Source organism: Balearica regulorum, chromosome 2, assembly GCF_011004875.1.
Source record: "Balearica regulorum gibbericeps isolate bBalReg1 chromosome 2, bBalReg1.pri, whole genome shotgun sequence".
NCBI lineage: Eukaryota > Metazoa > Chordata > Aves > Gruiformes > Gruidae > Balearica > Balearica regulorum.
Window position 1 is genome coordinate 92,290,751 of NC_046185.1, and position 16,528 is coordinate 92,307,278.

General features: G+C 41.5%; 1 protein-coding gene across 1 annotated transcript; it reads left to right on the top strand.

Moving 5' to 3' along the window:
* The first annotated feature begins 226 nt into the window (after positions 1–226).
* SERPINB5 (serpin family B member 5) lies at positions 227–16,396 on the top strand. The gene is made up of 7 exons (XM_075744909.1): positions 227–330; positions 6,339–6,513; positions 9,040–9,177; positions 10,262–10,379; positions 11,769–11,911; positions 13,431–13,598; positions 14,896–16,396. Exons 2-7 carry the CDS (start codon positions 6,340–6,342, stop codon positions 15,286–15,288), a joined length of 1,134 nt encoding a protein of 377 aa, XP_075601024.1. The 5' UTR covers positions 227–330; position 6,339; the 3' UTR covers positions 15,289–16,396.
* Positions 16,397–16,528: the final 132 nt, after the last annotated feature.

Here is a 16,528-nt window from a genome sequence, read left to right on the forward strand (position 1 = left end):
CTTGCTGAAGGCAACGCGCAAAGGCTGCTCTTTCCTGCCAGAGCTTGTTGTTGTCTTCAGTAGCTGGGCAGGCAAAGACAGCTCTGGTGTGAATCATGTTGCTCCTCCAATGTAGGAGTTGCCGTGAAGAATGATTAAGGGGGGGAAAAAAAAAGAGAGAGTGAGAAGGGGTGTGTGCGCGCACAAATTAAGGTTGGGAAAGTGGGAGTGGTGTCAATGAGCAGGCAAGGTAACAGAGTCTTCTGCTCAGCAGGGTTTCACCACGGGTGGCTAGTTCTTCGTGCTGTACCTATTTCATTGATTCGTTTACCAGGATTATAGCCTTGCAAAGTAAGTACAGCTTTTTTTTCTTTCTCTCATACTTTTAATTAATACCTAACTAATAGTTAACAAATTTCCATTGTGAAGCATAATCACGCAGAGGGAGTGGGATAGGTAAATTTGTACAAAAAAGATATCATGTGAAATTAAAGGAGCAAAAAGCCTTCCCAAACTACAATGTTTTGGTTTTATCCCCAAATTGCTGCATTTGCCATGCTACATTTCTTCCACCGAAAAGATTCATTGGTTGTGGTGAGTAGGATCTGGCAGGTGAGACAGCAAGGGCGTTAGGAATTATTAAAGTATTTATACTTCCTACGGTTTATTGCAAATGGCTTTCCCTGTATCAGAAAAAGCAGGTTGTGTGTGATGCTGTGAAAGTGCTCCATGTGTCAATGTAGGACTTAGACTGCTTTGTAAGTCTCTGTTAACAGAGGACTATTCCTCGCATTTTCTGCAGAGGTGTGTATGCTGTTTGCTTTGACTTATTAATCAGGTGACTAATCTGCACTTGTTTAAAGTGAAGAGCAGGAACTTAGGTCCAATAAAATAATTACCAATTTATTTTCAGTGTGACCATTTAGTTTGAAGAGTTCACTGGCTATTGATGTACAACAAAGCATATTCTGTGGCTGGCTTTTCTCTTTCCTTTCTAGAGTGACTTTCCCTGCTATGTCACTGACAGCGCTTTTTTCCCAACCATATGAGACACTGGTCCCACGTCAGTCTGATGTCTTGCGTTCCTCAAAGAAATGTTTGTTCAGAGGAAATTGTGTCCTTGTTGCGTAGCCAGGTAGTCTGCCAGGTGGAGTTGTCATTTGTGTAGAAGTAAGAAGAAAAGGCTCACAGAAGTCTTTTATTTTCTTTATATTTTTGTGTTTGCTGAGTAAGAGCTGAAGTGGGGTCATGTTAAGTACTTGAGCTAGTTTCAAAGATTAATGCCTCACTTGTGAAACATGCATGTGGGTTGTTTCATGTTATTTATCTTCTTGGTGAAAATTTGTTTGAACCAGAGAGACTACAGCACTGGCACTCGCAGCTCCTTAGCTGTAAACCCAATACATCCCCCCAGCTCTGGATGGCCAGCGCTGCTCGTGCTTTATCTGCCACATGTGTGCTCTCCTGGAAGGACTGCTTAACCGAGACAAGAATAAAACAACTACTTGTTCTGCTTTATCAGATTATCCCTACCATATAGCTAACTTGACTTGTCAGACATTTCCACACAGACATTGCTGAATCTCCTGATTATATTTTTAAAAGATAAGCTATATTTAGCTTTTCTCTTAGTAAGCAGATAGTACACAAAGCCTCACTGTTTTTTTGTTTTGTTTTGTTTTGTTGTTGTTGTATTCAAGAGTGACTAAGCAGAAATGGTGTCTTATACCAATAAACAGGTTTAAACCAGGCTTTTCTAAACTGGTTCTATAGCCTTTCAGCTCCCTTCTGTATCTGAAAGTGTTGCTATAACACTGTGGCAGAGTCACAGTTTTAAGCAAAACTGGGTGGATCAGAAGCTACCTGTGCTTGGAAGATGCCCCAGTGCCGCGGGCCTCTCTGGAAATGCTGACATACTACTTTCCCGGGAAAGGAGGGACTCAGCAAGAATCCATGCAACAGACCTTTTTAAAATTTCATTTTCAATTTTTTGACTCCTCCCTGTTTGAGGGTTCCCTGTGATTACTGACTCAGGAGCTGCGTCTGGTTTCTAAGACTGCTAATGGGCAGCTAATGGGCTTTCCTCTTGATGCGAACCTCAAGCGCTTCTCACTTGATTGGAACTGGCTTTAATGGACTCACAAGGCTTGGGACACTCAAGGCTTTAACGACATTGAAGGTTTTGTAATATTTAATGCAGTAAATTCCTTTCAAGAATATGAATGTCATGAGCTCCTAAATATCATAACATCATTAATAAGTGGAGCATAAAAGGACTGACTGACCAGGTACAGTTGAAAAAGATGATGGAATAGAGATTTTTCTTGACTATCCAGCCCATCATTCAAGGTTAAGGGTGAAACTGAACTTTTTTTCAAACAAAGTGCCCTGAATAGGCATTATTTCAATAGTAGCACTAAAAGAAAGATTTACCACTAATGGAAATAGTTTCACTCAGCACAAAAGAAGCTTTGAGAGTATCAGCAGTAACTGGATGAACAAAAGGTAAATAAAAGGTTCAGCATGAAATACCTCCTGTTTTCCTCACTGGAAAGGAAGATAGAATCTTTGTAGAAAATCCGACATGAACAATATCAGAGTTACCAAGAAAAGTTTCTAAGTCATGATACATCTTTTCTCTGGCATAAGGAAGAAGAGTTTAATTTAATTTTGCAAAATTTCCTATTTTATTTCCTTACCCTGCATCTCTTGCAACCCAAGGAAGTGAAACACAGATAGTGCATACACATCTTCTTAAAATCACCCTAGGTTTGCTAATACAACTGAAAATACTAATGTTAGAATGACAGCACAGCATTTGCAATATTAAGCCAGAAAGGAACAAGAAGTATTTTTAAGTGGTTTTGACTGCATATTGCTTTCTAGCCTGTAAGGAAGATACAGAGGCCTAAGTAGAATAATATCAGGCCAGCCAGCACTAAACAATGATATTCTACGCCACTGGCAAATAAGATTTTTTTCAGGTGAACTGCATGCCTCATTCTGCACTGTGAGATTCTCCATATTGTTTGTCTTCCTGAGGGCGGTAGATGTCGAATGACACATTCTTGATTCTCTGAGTAATTTTCCACCAGCTCCTCAGTAAGAAATACTGGGAAGTTGGTACTTGACCCAAATCTTCAAATTTTAGCTGGAGGGGGAGAGAGAGAAGAAAAAGGAGACAAAGTATATTATGTATTGTGTATTCATATGTGAATGGTTGCGTTAATGCGGAAGATAAGATAGTAGCCTGTGCAAAGGAATTGATTTAAGACATGCACAGTCACAAAGGTGCACATCTGGGATGAGCAACTGCAGAGAGGCATTTTAAAGGATGATTTTACTTTTGTTCTTTGCCTCTGTTGTTCTGAATTACTCCCTCAGCAGCAGTCTCAGTCCTTCAAATTTGTTTTAACTGTCTTTTGCCACTGTTCTGCCTAAAGCTCTCCTTCTTTAAGGTGTGTGCTGAGCCCATGGTTTCTGGCAAGCTTGACTTTTCTGGTAATTAGTTGCTTTTATGCATGAGAAATTGTGACTACATAGATGAGACAGATGGTTGCAGTGCTGGGCTGGTGCTGAGTTCTCCATTTACACCCATAAGATCTCTGAGACGCGTTTCCTGAACCTCACTCTGACATCAGCTCGATGCCAGCTGACACTGTAAAATGGGATCTCACATGGGCAATCTCTCTTTACCAAGCAGCTGCTGGGCACTGCCAGGCTACTAGAAGATGGACAAATCCGGCCGGACCCTATGCACAGCATACTCCTCTATATATTTATGTGGGGATAACTTTCTTCAGTGATACACATTTAATGTTTCCCCTCCTGAAGATGAATTCCTTTTTTTTTCCCCCAGCGGGAGGGGATTTGTTAGCAAACAGTTTGTTGCTAATACCAACAGTCAGAACATTTTGCGAGAGTGCAGTGCTAGTTAGGTGTGTTTTTCAAACATGGATTTAAAAAGCCTTGATTTTATGCCAGTATCTTTTTTTTTTTTACTTAATTAGATTGTGCAATGCATTTCAGTAACCTTTTATACAGCAGCTTTTAGCCCCAAACAAACCAGTTGCCAAATAAACCACTTGCCTTACCAAATAGATTCAAGAACATGTACAAATTAATTAAAATAAAAATAAAGACATTTATTTTGTAAAAGGCCTTCTCTAATCATACAGGCCTTATGAGTAAATCCGAGTGTTTTCTCTACTGTGTCACAGGCAAATTATGCACCCATTCTGTTACTCCCATAAAAATGTATAAATACCACAGACTATTTGGAAGCCATTCACTACTGTCAAGTGCCACAATTGCTCCACAGCGTCTCTGTACAATGGTGTCAGATGCTCAGCTAAGTTTGGGCAGTATGACACATGCACTCAAATAGGAGATTGTTCTCATTCAAAATGCTTTTCCCGACCAGGATAAGAGTGAACGGTCAAGAAAAGTACCTTACTGGAGACAGTTCCCCGCCCATGTGTTCCCTCTCCCCCTTTCTGTCTTCTCATACCTTGCTGCTCTCACCCAGTGAGATCTTTCCTGGCTAGGATGCAAATGATACAAACTAGGTAAGAAAATGTTTGAGACTGCAGTATTTAGTAGTCAGTTATTGGAGAGCAATCCCTATCCTTAAGGTGTTTCTCAAAAGATTAGCAAACCTCCTACCAATGGAAGAAATAACTGAATTTTCATAATGGGATAAAATAGGACTCCTAGATCTTCAGTGGCAGAGCTTGAAATGCAAATGCAGATGGCTATGTGTCTGGATAAGAACACACCTTTTAAAATCACCTCTCCACACCATATTTATTCCACTGTTTCACCATTTTTCATGGAGAGAGCAAATGTTGGACACATCTTTTAGGTTCTGTGTGAAATCTTATGCCTTTTGAAGTCTTCCCCAATATTCATCTTTTCCATTTCCTTTCTGTCTCTGTCGATGGCTTTGATGGAGCTGTTTAACACCAATTTTAACAGATTGCCTTTTTCTTTAGGGATACATGATATTGAGGGCAGAGCAGTGTCAAATTCATTATGCCAAAGGGGTCATCTTCTTTGTGCTTGCAGGTCTAAAGCCAGACTTGTGCTATTGACTGGAATTCTGTGGTTCGCTCTTGTTAGCTTGAATTTACACAAACGTGCTCACACCAAAGTGCAATTTCAGGTATATGAAAGCAGTCTGGAAGATGGGAATACTCCCTGGTTTTCCCAGAGCATGGACTGCAGCAACTGTCCTTTGGGCACCACCCATCCCATTCCTGACTGCACAGATAATCTAAGAGCCCTGTGGCAATTGCAGTTATTAGGAACAGCTAGGAAAATATTTGCAGTTAAACCAGTGCAAGTGATGAGTGGGCACACAGCAGTATTTATTTAGGAGGCCTCCTTTAAGTTTCTAGGACAATCTCAACCTACAGGACCAGACAGCTTTCTTGAGACTTCTAGCAAGGCTAGGGAGAATGGGGAATCATCCCTTAGAGGAAGGACATATACCAAAGCTAAAGCTTTAATGAACAATTAACCATGAAGCAAGAGACAGGAAAGATTATGGGACTATTAAAGGCCTGTCTGAGAGCCAGGAGAACCCAGAGCATAGGCAAAGTACTTTATAAGTTAGCACATTTTAAGATAGATTAAATAATAATTAAATAATAATAATTAATAATTAATAATATTAAATAATAGATTAAATTCATATGTGATCCAGTTTGACTCAATATGCATGGGTTACCCTGACCTACCCAGATTTCCCCAAGCGCTTCTGGTAATACTGGCTCCATGTAACACATGGCATTGCCAATTGTCACTTGAAGATGATGGCTTTTACCCACTTGCATTTCCTTGGTTGGACATGGATGAGACCTTCCCTGCTCCTCAGGAACTGCCAATGTGCTCTGAAGCTGAGTGTGCTCAGTCTGCCTCTCCTCTCCTCTCCTCTCCTCTCCTCTCCTCTCCTCTCCTCTCCTCTCCTCTCCTCTCCTCTCCTCTCCTCTCCTCTCCTCTCCTCTCCTCTCCTCTCCTCTCTTTTCCTCTCCTCTCCTCTCTTTTCCCCTCCTCTCCTCTCCTCTCCTCTCCTCTCCTCTCCTCTCCTCTCCTCTCCTCTCCTCTCCTCTCCTCTCCTCTCCTCTCCTCTCCTCTCCTCTCCTCTCCTCTCCTCTCCTCTCCTCTCCTCTCCTCTCCTCTCCTCTCCTCTCCTCTCCTCTCCTCTCCTCTCCTCTCCTCTCCTCTCCTCTTCAAGGTTCAAGCTGCCCAGTCCCCACACTGGTATCTAGCCTCCCTCAGTGCTCTGACCCAGCCCCACCACAGCAGGAGCTAGAATTACACTCTGAGTCACCTCTCCTTTCCCTTTTCTGTTTCAGGATGACGATGGATGCTCTGCAACTAGCAAACACTGCCTTTGCAGTTGATATGTTCAAAAAACTATGTGAGAAGGACAAAACAGCCAATATAATTTTTGCCCCGCTGTGTACCTCAACGTCTCTGGCTCTGGCATATAAAGCTGCGAAAGGTGATACTGCAAACCAGATGAAACAGGTAAGCTGTCAGCATCCTGTTCCGTGGCTGCAAAATTACATGGCTTTTAGAGGTAACTTTCTTATTTATTCTTGTTAATATTCTACTGGAGGTCTGGTTCCCTTATAAGCCAGGCTTCAAACCATCCATCTGAAATTTCTCAACGGTTCCACACTCCATGGCTGCACACAGCAAAGGAGTTTGAAAATCTGGCATAAAGAAAAAGCTTTCTCAAACATGTACAAGGTGGAAGGGCACATGGCAGAGTCCTCAACATTTGCATTAAAGCCTTGTCCCCGTTTAGCATAGCATTGATTGTGGCTGCAAGTCATAGTTAAGATCACCGCATTTGCTGGATGTTTTTTCATTATTCAAGAATGCCTAAGCTTTATACATTGGAAATAATTTTGCCATTGTCTGTAAAGAACAAGTATGCTTAGTAGCTCTGTCACTGACATTTCCCCTTTCTCCTGCAACACTGCTGAGAAGAGGCTAATACAGTAGAAGAGCACACAACGTGAATGTTTCTCCTTACAAGCAGCTCATGGTGTTCAAGGGGTTTCCAACACCGCGATGCAGCATGGCAGTCATGACGCAATCAGTTCGCCAAGCTCACTCTCTGGTGCGAGGAGGCAGCCTTGCAGCCTCTTTTCCTGCCGTTGTGTGAGCAGAGATTTGCATAGTTCCAGTGAGGGTGCCCATGGTTTCTGCAGTTACCTAGAGGTGAATGAGAAACAAATTCAGTATGCATTTATATGCTGATTATCACCTTGCTCTGAGGGACATTCTACATATTTGAATACATTTTCCCTCCTTTGGAAATTCCTCCTTCACTGAAGATACCCCCAAGCACAACCTCCTGTGCCCCCACTCATGCCACAGGTTACAATGAGTCTTGTGGTATTCACAGAGCTACACAGCAATATATCTATGAAGATCTTCTAGGCATTGCAGATTTTTCCAAACAGGATTGTTTTTTTAAAAAAATTAAAAATTAACTCTAGGGGGTTTTTTAATTTAAATGTCATCCTGCAACTTCCTCACCACTTCAAAATTCAAGCACTGTCTTTCTAATGGGAGAGTTCAAAATATTAACCTGCACTTAATTTTGTTTTCACTTGTGTCTGCAATTTGCTTTGAACCATCCCATAAAAAGTTAACATACATCCACAAATGGAGTTCTGTTACACAAGCACGTTTATGTTTCATATTTCTCAAGTGGTATATAAAAAGTGCTGACGACAGATACTAAGAAGAACTTGGTATGTTTTTAAATGTAATATCTCCTAATTTGCACGTCTCTTCTAGCTTCTGCGTGCCCCTGAGTTCATGCTTGGGTTTTAAATACTAGATACTAAAGAAGCCAGACTGGCAGTCTTACTCTGGAATATCAGCTAACAAACTTGTGCTAAAAGCTGTCCCAGGTAGAGAAGTTGCAGTAACGTAGCTTTCTCCCCAAACATAGTTCCCAGGTGAAGAAGTGTTTTCTGCAGTTAACAAACTAAGAAATAAAAGTGTTGGAGGAAAAGGAAGTAAGTTGAGAAAGTTGTTTCTGAGAAAATGACCGTGGAGTTTGTCTATGAGAGATGTGCTATTGCTTTGTCTTTGGGAGCTTATTTCCTTCTGCTCCCACTGAGCAAGGAGACGGGGGGATACTGAGGGGTGGCTAAGGCAGGGCAGCGATTTGTTGTGCCTGTGAAGATGATGTGTTCAGGGAGAAAGCAGGAGTGAGGGACAAAGGGAAAAGAAGGTCGCTAGTGCCTGCTGTGCCTTGTGCGGGAATTTGAGAAAGAATTGCCTGTAATGAAACAGCCCCCATCGAAGGCCCTGCAATATGCAGGAATGGAAGTTCAATTGTATTTTCAAACAAAACCAGCAGGAACCTCTCACCTCTGGTGCCTAAAAGCAGTGAGCTTTAGATCACCCCAGAACTTCCTAGAACTGGACTTGTCATTGCCAGGAGCTGGGAGGTGGCCATGTGTGGCTCAGCAGCCCTACCTCCAGCTCATACTTTGTCTACCAAAACAGACATAGTTATCTGATCAACTTTTGCTGAAATACCGTGTGATGTCATGTATCAGTCACAGCAATCAGACAACTTGATGATCTTTTAAGCATTTTTAAAGGTGTTGCCCACTCATAGAAAGGAGACTAAACGGGACCCTCATTTATCTGGCTTAAAATCTCCAGGTATTTGGACAGGATTTTAAGTTTGGTGAAAGCATTATGACTCCACACGACAGAGTTTTAATCAACTAGGCCATATCACCGGCATGAACAGGTCTATTGATTTCTTTGGACTGCTCACAAGGAAGAAATCTGTTTGGTTAAAGTTCTGGTAGGATCGGGGTTTTAGATTTATGTGAGGATGTCAAAGAAATAAATGATTTCTGAATAACAACTGTGAGAAGCTGTGTTGTTAGATTAAATACGAAAAGCCACAGCTCTGGTCGCAAACTAGCTTTTTTATTTTTGCTAAGCTGTTAGGAATATTTAGATAATAAACTAAAAAAAGATGCTTAGTATTTTATTATGTTCTTTTAACAGGTACTCCATTTACAAGATGTCAAAGATGTTTCTTTCGGGTTTCAAACAGTGACTTCAGATGTTTCCAAACTCAGTTCTTTCTTTGCACTGAAAATGGTCAAACGGCTCTTTGTGGACAAGTCTCTTAATCCTACCACAGTAAGTACTGCAGAAAAGCCCTGGTGCTATGAATTGCTTCACCAGGATGTTGATGGGTTATGGTGTCAGACTGCAATGTTATTTAAAATAAATTATCTCACTTTTGGCTGTTACTTGACTAGATTCAGATGATGAACAACATAGTATTATCTGCTGCCATAAAGGTTTGTAGGAGGATGAGTGTGCTGCTTGACCCCAAGCTATGCAACTATTGCGACACTTCTAATTCTTTCATTAATATGCTTTAGGTCAGTAGGCTTAGCAGGTTTTGAATAATGCAACATAACTTCTATGCCACATCAAGGTGTTTGCATTGTAAGTATAAGCGAAAAGGAGTTTTACAAAAAGTTGGCAGTGCAAGCGTGTGTCCAGTTCACACACCCAAGTAATTACTGCATAAGCTGTAGTTTTCTTAATGTGTCTGAGGAGGCAGAAGCCCGGCTATTGAAACAACACAAATGAGGAAGGTGTTGTTTGGCCTTGTAACTTACGGACCTTGCAAATAACTGAGAAAAATGTGGGGTGGGGTTTGTTTTGTTTTTTTTTTTCCTTTTTTTTCCCCAAGTTGCCTTTGAATAAGGCCCCAAGCAAGGACAACATCAGCCTAAAAGTGATGTTCAGAAAACTCAGCACGCTTAAATGATGCTATAATCAGAGTGCCTGCTGTTAGCCTCTGCCACAGCTAAGGCCAATATCAATCCACAGCAATAAATATCTCATCTGGTGAGGACAGACATGACATAAGCAGCGTGTGGCCTTTATCTCAGTCCTTTCTCTTACCCAGGCCTGGACTGAGGGTTGTTTTATCCTTTCAAGCTCTGGCAACATGGTCACTCCTGCAATATTAAAGTTACTTTAGCTGCTGATGTAACACCATTGGACTGAAGACAACCTTGGTAGTGATGCACTGAATGCAACTGTCCATCCTGGTTGTCACCTGCTGTTATTTGATAGCAGCCCATCATGATGAACTCCCTAACTACCCCGTGGTGAAGCTCAGGACACTGCTGTTGCAGGCTGTGTAAAGAGCCACTGAGTGGATGGCATTTAACCAAGGATAACTGTGGTACCTTCTCTCTTTCAGGACTTTGTCAACTCCACAAAGAGGCCTTTTCCATCTGAACTGGAATTAGTGGAGTTCAAAGAAAAAACTGAGGAAACCCGGCAGAAGATCAACAAATCTCTGTCAGAGCTAACTGATGGTGAGTACAGCTTAACCTTGGGGATGATGTTTGCCTCTTTGAAGAAAGAGGTCTTTGTCCTTGTGATACCTCTTTACTAATGCTTTTAGAAGAAAATGCATAGTGAAAGCAATAGGACTAGACCTATTATTTGGATTCACGAGGATTAGACATGTCAGCCTGTTTTGAAATCACTAACTTTACTACTGCAGCATTTCTGAAGGTGGAAATGTGAGACTGATCTTGCATTAGCCTTGGGGAAAGCTACTGGCAGCAAGACAGTTTGAGAGAACGACAGCTCCTGACTGTCGAGCTCCACAAACATCTGACATCAATACATCAAACCCGGGCCTTGGTTTCCTTTAAAAGTTTTATTCTAATGAGAAGTATTTGCTGGACTCTGAATTTCAGGCAGTTAATTAGTAGCACAGCTCAGCTGCTTTGCTGCTTTCGCCAGCAAGGGTGCCACAGGTGGACGTGCAGCTCTTATTTGGAGGCGCCTTCCTTTGGAAATGGTGCTGTGGGCACTTCCCGCAGTTCCGCTGAGCCACCAACCGCTGGGCCGAGTCCCAGGAGATGCGTATCAGTGACTCTGAGGGTCTCCGGGCAGACCCAGCCCAGTCGCTGCATGGGGGGCAGAGGTCCCGCCAGCACCCATAACTGAGCCTATTTGCAGCCTGCGCACAGGCAGCTCTGGGGTCGGTTGCTGCCTGTTGCCCTCGTGTGGTACAAAAATGCAAACATGGGTGCGTGAGTCACCTCTGGTCCTTCCCAGGCTGGCAGAGGTGCCCATGTGAAGCACCTTGCCCTGCCCGTGCAATTTGTGCAGTTGCCTCCCCGGTGCTCTGAATTCAGTGTCTTTTACGGCAGTGCTTGAACAGGTCTAAAACAGAGCAAGGAGGGGGACAACATTTCCGTACTCTTTTTGAAGTCTGTGGCAGTATTTAGTTATGAACTGTAATCAGAACAGTAATTTTTGTTATTCTGGTTATTGTACTCTCACGCATCACTCCAGAAATTTGTAGCAGCTAATCTAGAACTAATTTTCAAGTCTGGCTCTTCAAATGGCAAATGCTTTTTTGCTTACACCTCTGGAATTCCACTGAAAACTCAGCACCTTCTTTAAGGAACTAAAAAAAGGCAGAAGACGTTTTTGATTCCATGCTATATAAGCCAAGAAAAAAATGTCATTTGGAAGATCTGTCTTGATCCCAAATCCCATTTCAAACATTAAACTGCAATTTTAATTTAAGTGCTGCCTTTTGGAATTTTCCATTAGAATTAAAATCTATCTATGAAGGGCAGGACACAAATATTTCAACTGAGTGAAGTGTTTCCATATTGAGTTGAAGCAATTAATATGTTGATAATGTATTGTTGTACTAACAACCAGTTTAAACCTGTTCATAGGCAAAATGGAAAATGTTTTGAATGAAGATAGTGTGAGTGACCAGACTCAGATCCTTCTAGTTAATGCAGCTTATTTTGTCACAAACTGGATGAAGAAGTTCCCAGAGGCAGAGATCAAAGAATGTCCTTTTAAAGTCAACAAGGTATGTTCATCCAAAAAAAAAAAAAAAAAAAAAAAAAGTACTGTTTCCACTCAAGAAAATGCAAACTTTGAGCTAAGGAAATCCCAACATGAGAAAATGAGAAATGTTTGTTATTGCTATGGCGTTCTTAGGTTCTCTATCTAAATTTATATGCTGTTGAGAGGGTCCCTAAACCAGTTTGCTTGTCATGTTTTAAAACTTTGCTGGTGCTTTCACATCCATCTTTCAAAGGCCCAGTGTGAGAATAGACAGTCCTGTTAGTATATTTAGACAAGAGCAGCTGCGTACAAGTGACCAGAAGCCACCGTTGCCTGCAACAAGGGGATGCACATGGGCATCATGCATGGGCAGCTGCTTCCAAGAGATTGCATCCTGTACCAGAGGCTGCATCCCAAAACCAGCGGGGGGTAAAACACAAAATACTGCATTTCTCATGGTGGCAGAGCTAGTGAAACATCTACATGCACGAGGTGTCTTTGAGCATACCTCTTCAGTGCCTGGCCCTGTGCTTCCATCCCCAGGGATGGCATCCTATCCATCTCCCTCTTTCCAGTCAGGCTGCAGCCCTCTGTGCATCAGCCCTGCTTAGCCACTAGATGCAAGTGGGTGCAGCTCCCATGGCTCTCGCCTTCAGGATTCTGTGAACAGTGAGGAACGTATTGTCATCAGACAGTCAGTTTTAAACCAAGATAAAAAGCTGGGCAACATTTGTGAGATAAAGACATTATACTCAAAAAATATATATGTATATGTGTGTGTGTGTATATATATATATCTGAATGAGAAAAGTTGGAGCTTCAGGTTCACTGAAAATACTCATAAATTCCACATCAGCCACCAGTTTCAGCTAAAGGATTTTTTAAAATTTTACAATTAACACTAAAATTTTTTAAGTAAAACATCTCATTTTTTTTTTCCTGAAGTAACGTTTTTCTGCTGAATTTGAACTTTATAATGAGTTTCCAGTTCAACAGAACAGTTTGTAAATTTCCCTATGAAATAAGTTTTGTTTAGTGTTGTTTTGTTTCATTCATGAAAAACAAAGACATATGGCTTTAGGTAAGCCTGAAATTTCTTCCTATTCTGTTTCAGCTCCTGAACCAAAATATCAGTTATTCATATGAACAGCTTGACCTTCACTGCTGAGGTGTGCTCAGTGCTTTACACTTACTGGCACTACGATGCCCTGTAGACAGTATAGATTGTAGCACTCGGTGAAACAGGCACGAAGGGCCACCGATATTAGGTAAATTTCTCTTTTAAGGCACATCCCCAATATGTTGCTATTGTATTAAGTAGACTTCTGTTCCACTTTTCTCTGGAAAGCTGCCCACTGTAGAGAGCCATCAACTTTCAGTACAAGGGTCTCTTAAAGCTGGTTTCGTTACCTATGAAAGCCAACAAATTCTCTGATGGTAGCTTGACATACCACTTACACACAAGCTTACAAACTTTCCCCTCTCACTGTCTTAGTTGTGAATTAAAAGCAATGCTAGATTGTTTCATCTATGTTTTGCAGACTGAAACTAAACCAGTGCAAATGATGAATCTGGAAGCTACTTTTTGTCTGGGCTATGTAAAAGAATTAAATGTTGCCATCCTTGAGCTTCCATGCCTTAACAAACACATAAGCATGCTCATTCTGCTGCCCAAAGAGATTGAAGATGAGACCACTGGCTTAGAACAGGTGAGCGAAAAAAATAAAATTGGTATGATGCTTCTCTTGAAACAGCCCTCTTACATGCTTATGGAAGGTTTTTGTTATTTAGATGCTATGTAGAAGGAAACAAAAAGTAATTCCTGTGAATTTACCTTCTCATTCTGCTTCTCTATTCCTGATGTCATATTTGTGACATCATCATTTCCACTGTGGCTGAGTTGAGGTCACGAACAAGGCTTTGTTTTAGATAAGACCTACACAGAAGGCAGTGTAAAGTGCAGAAGGTGCCCGTGATGCACTTTAGGAATCTGCATTTATTTGAAAATTGGCCCGAAAAAATAATTTCAAGCTTTTTGTTCTTGCTATAGTAAAATGCTTAAACTTACACTGTCGGGTACTCAATAGTGCTGACTGGTGTCCTCATTTTTTTCAGTTGGCATGTATCTGTGATTTCTTTTGCTAAGGTCTTACACTTCTCTAGGTTTTAATTTTGAGCAGAGCTGTCTGAAAAGGAGCCATTTTTATTACAATTGCACAAAAATTTGAAGAAGAATAAGGCATTTCCTAAAGAACAACTATTTCTTGTGTCATTTCTCTATGGAAATTCTAGAATATATTTTCATGTGTCTTCAAAATTTAAGAATTAAGAGACAGATGATGATGTAAGTCTCCTTTGTAATTTTTGCAACTGGCCTTAAATTTTCAATGCAGGAGGACTCTGCCCTTGCAGCTGTAAGGTACTTTTCTATGTAGGAGTAAATTACGGAACATGTGTTTCTTAAAATGGAAGTGAGGTCATTCCTGATACCAATTTGCTGTGGCCCCAAATTCTGCCTCCTCACTCCCCAGTTTTTAAAACATTGGTCAAACATCTGCATGTTGGATTGAGGTCAGGCACTGGATTTGGAGTCTTTTTCTGTCCCAATTACCAGCAATTTCATTACTGTCTAAGGTCAGGAATTAAGACTTGGATCCGCCAGTCAGCCAGGTGTAACCTGGATCGGGACTGTCTTTCTCAGGTTCCTTCCTATGGTTGTTGAGGTGATTGCCTATCAAAAGCTTGTAAGGGTATAGTAGTCACAGCATGTGCGTTCAGTGGAGTTGCTCCAAAGGCCTGTCATATGGATTAAATCATTACATCAGTATAACTGAAAGTATGTCAACCCTGAATGCTACAGTTATGAGTTCAAAAGCAAAGGTTGCCTTTTGGACGTTATTTTTTTGGGTTTGATAGGAGTGGGAAGTTCAGAAATGGGCTTTTTTTCTTTTTTTCTCTCTTTCCTTGGACTGCTCATTAATTTCCTTTACTCCTTTATGTCTTCAGCTGGAAAAGGCCCTCACCCCCGAGACATTATTACAGTGGACCAATCCCAGCATGATGGCCAACACCAAAGTGAATGTATTTCTTCCAAAGTTTAGTGTGGAAGGTGATTATGACCTGAAGCCACTTCTGGAAAGCCTGGGAATGACAAATGTCTTCAATGAGACCACATCAGATTTTTCTGAGATGTGTGAGACAAAAGGTGTGGTTTTGTCAAAGATCATCCACAAAGTCTCTTTGGAAGTAAATGAACAAGGTGGCGAGTCCCGAGAGGTACCAGGATATCGGATTCTGCAACACAAAGATGAATTCAAAGCTGACCATCCATTTATCTTTTTGTTTAGGCACAACAAAACTCGCAACGTGATTCTTTCAGGCCGATTCTGTTCCCCTTAAGCAGGGTGTATTCATTGTGAAAAAGCACAATTACTTCAATGGTGGTGCATGTTCCTGTAAAGCTTGGCATCCTGACTATAACCTTTGAAAGGAAATTTAAGAGGTTCATATATCAGCTGGGTAATACAATGTACTCTACATATGCAGCAGAACTAGTTTATCTCCTTATGTTTCATCCCCTTAAGCTGAAGGATTCCGACTGTGAAGAACACATCACATTTTACTGAGAAGTATCCCAGCCTCAGCACCAAGTATATTTTCTTCCTCTGTGACATCTTTTTCCCAAAATGAAGTGAACTGAGACCCTGTTTTAGATAGACCAGGAATTGGAAAGAGCTCTGGGAAGAAGAGCTACATTCCTGCTCCCTAGCCAAACCACTCTTCCTCGTAACCCACGCTCTGTGGATTCCTGCCAAGAAGGGGACAATGTGGACATGTGGTGTGATAGCCCTCCCCTCGTACCTGGCTACACTCTGGTGGTCCATGCTGCCCTGCTGGACCCTGTCCAGTGAAACAGTGCCCAAGTTCTGCAGCGTAGCTAGACAATTGAGTCTAGCATCAGAGCTTGCATCTGTGAAACAGCAGCTGCACTGAGACCTACGGATGCAAGAGGCAATAGTCGTGGTGACAAAATGTATACCCAGAAGACTCTTCAGCATCAGCTACGTCAGTTTGTGGATTGGGGACGGGGAGGCTGGACTCTGCTGCGTGGGATTTTTTTGACTCATTGCCCTTCAGACATGGAAGAGGGGACCGGTTCATTGCAGCTATGAGGAGCCCTGTTGTATATATCCTGAGAAAAAGAACGTTACGCAATTCTAGGATAGAAAACAGTTGGATTAATACCGGAAGTGTTGCATTTTTCATGCACAGATTATCTGCCATTTCTAGTTCTGGATTCAGCATTAAGGAGACTCCACACAATTACTTAACATCTGAGGTATGAGAAAGAAATAAGGACTTCAACTTGAGTGAGATTAACATTGTAATTACCAGTCTCCAAATTCCATGTGAAATCATGATAATCAGATTTCATTTCTATCTAAAGACTGCCTGCTGCATATGTTCAGTACTGGTTTACCTAATTACTGTTCAGAATAAAGCACTATAAAACCCGTGTCAAATGTCTGCATTACCTCCAGTGCCAGTCTATGTGTTCACTCTTGTGTGTTCACTGACAGTGTCAGTGTTCACTCTTGACCTCCAATAAATGATAGGAATGGAAACAAACAGATTGAAT

What these genes read in the sequence shown, in the direction of transcription:
- SERPINB5 (XM_075744909.1), top strand. Translation starts at nt 6,340, where the DNA reads ATGACGATGGATGCTCTGCAACTAGCAAACACTGCCTTTGCAGTTGAT. An exon ending in TCTGTCAGAGCTAACTGATG is followed by an intron (nt 10,380 to 11,768) that starts GTGAGTACAGCT and finishes ACCTGTTCATAG; the next exon opens with GCAAAATGGAAAATGTTTTG. An exon ending in GTCCTTTTAAAGTCAACAAG is followed by an intron (nt 11,912 to 13,430) that starts GTATGTTCATCC and finishes TATGTTTTGCAG; the next exon opens with ACTGAAACTAAACCAGTGCA.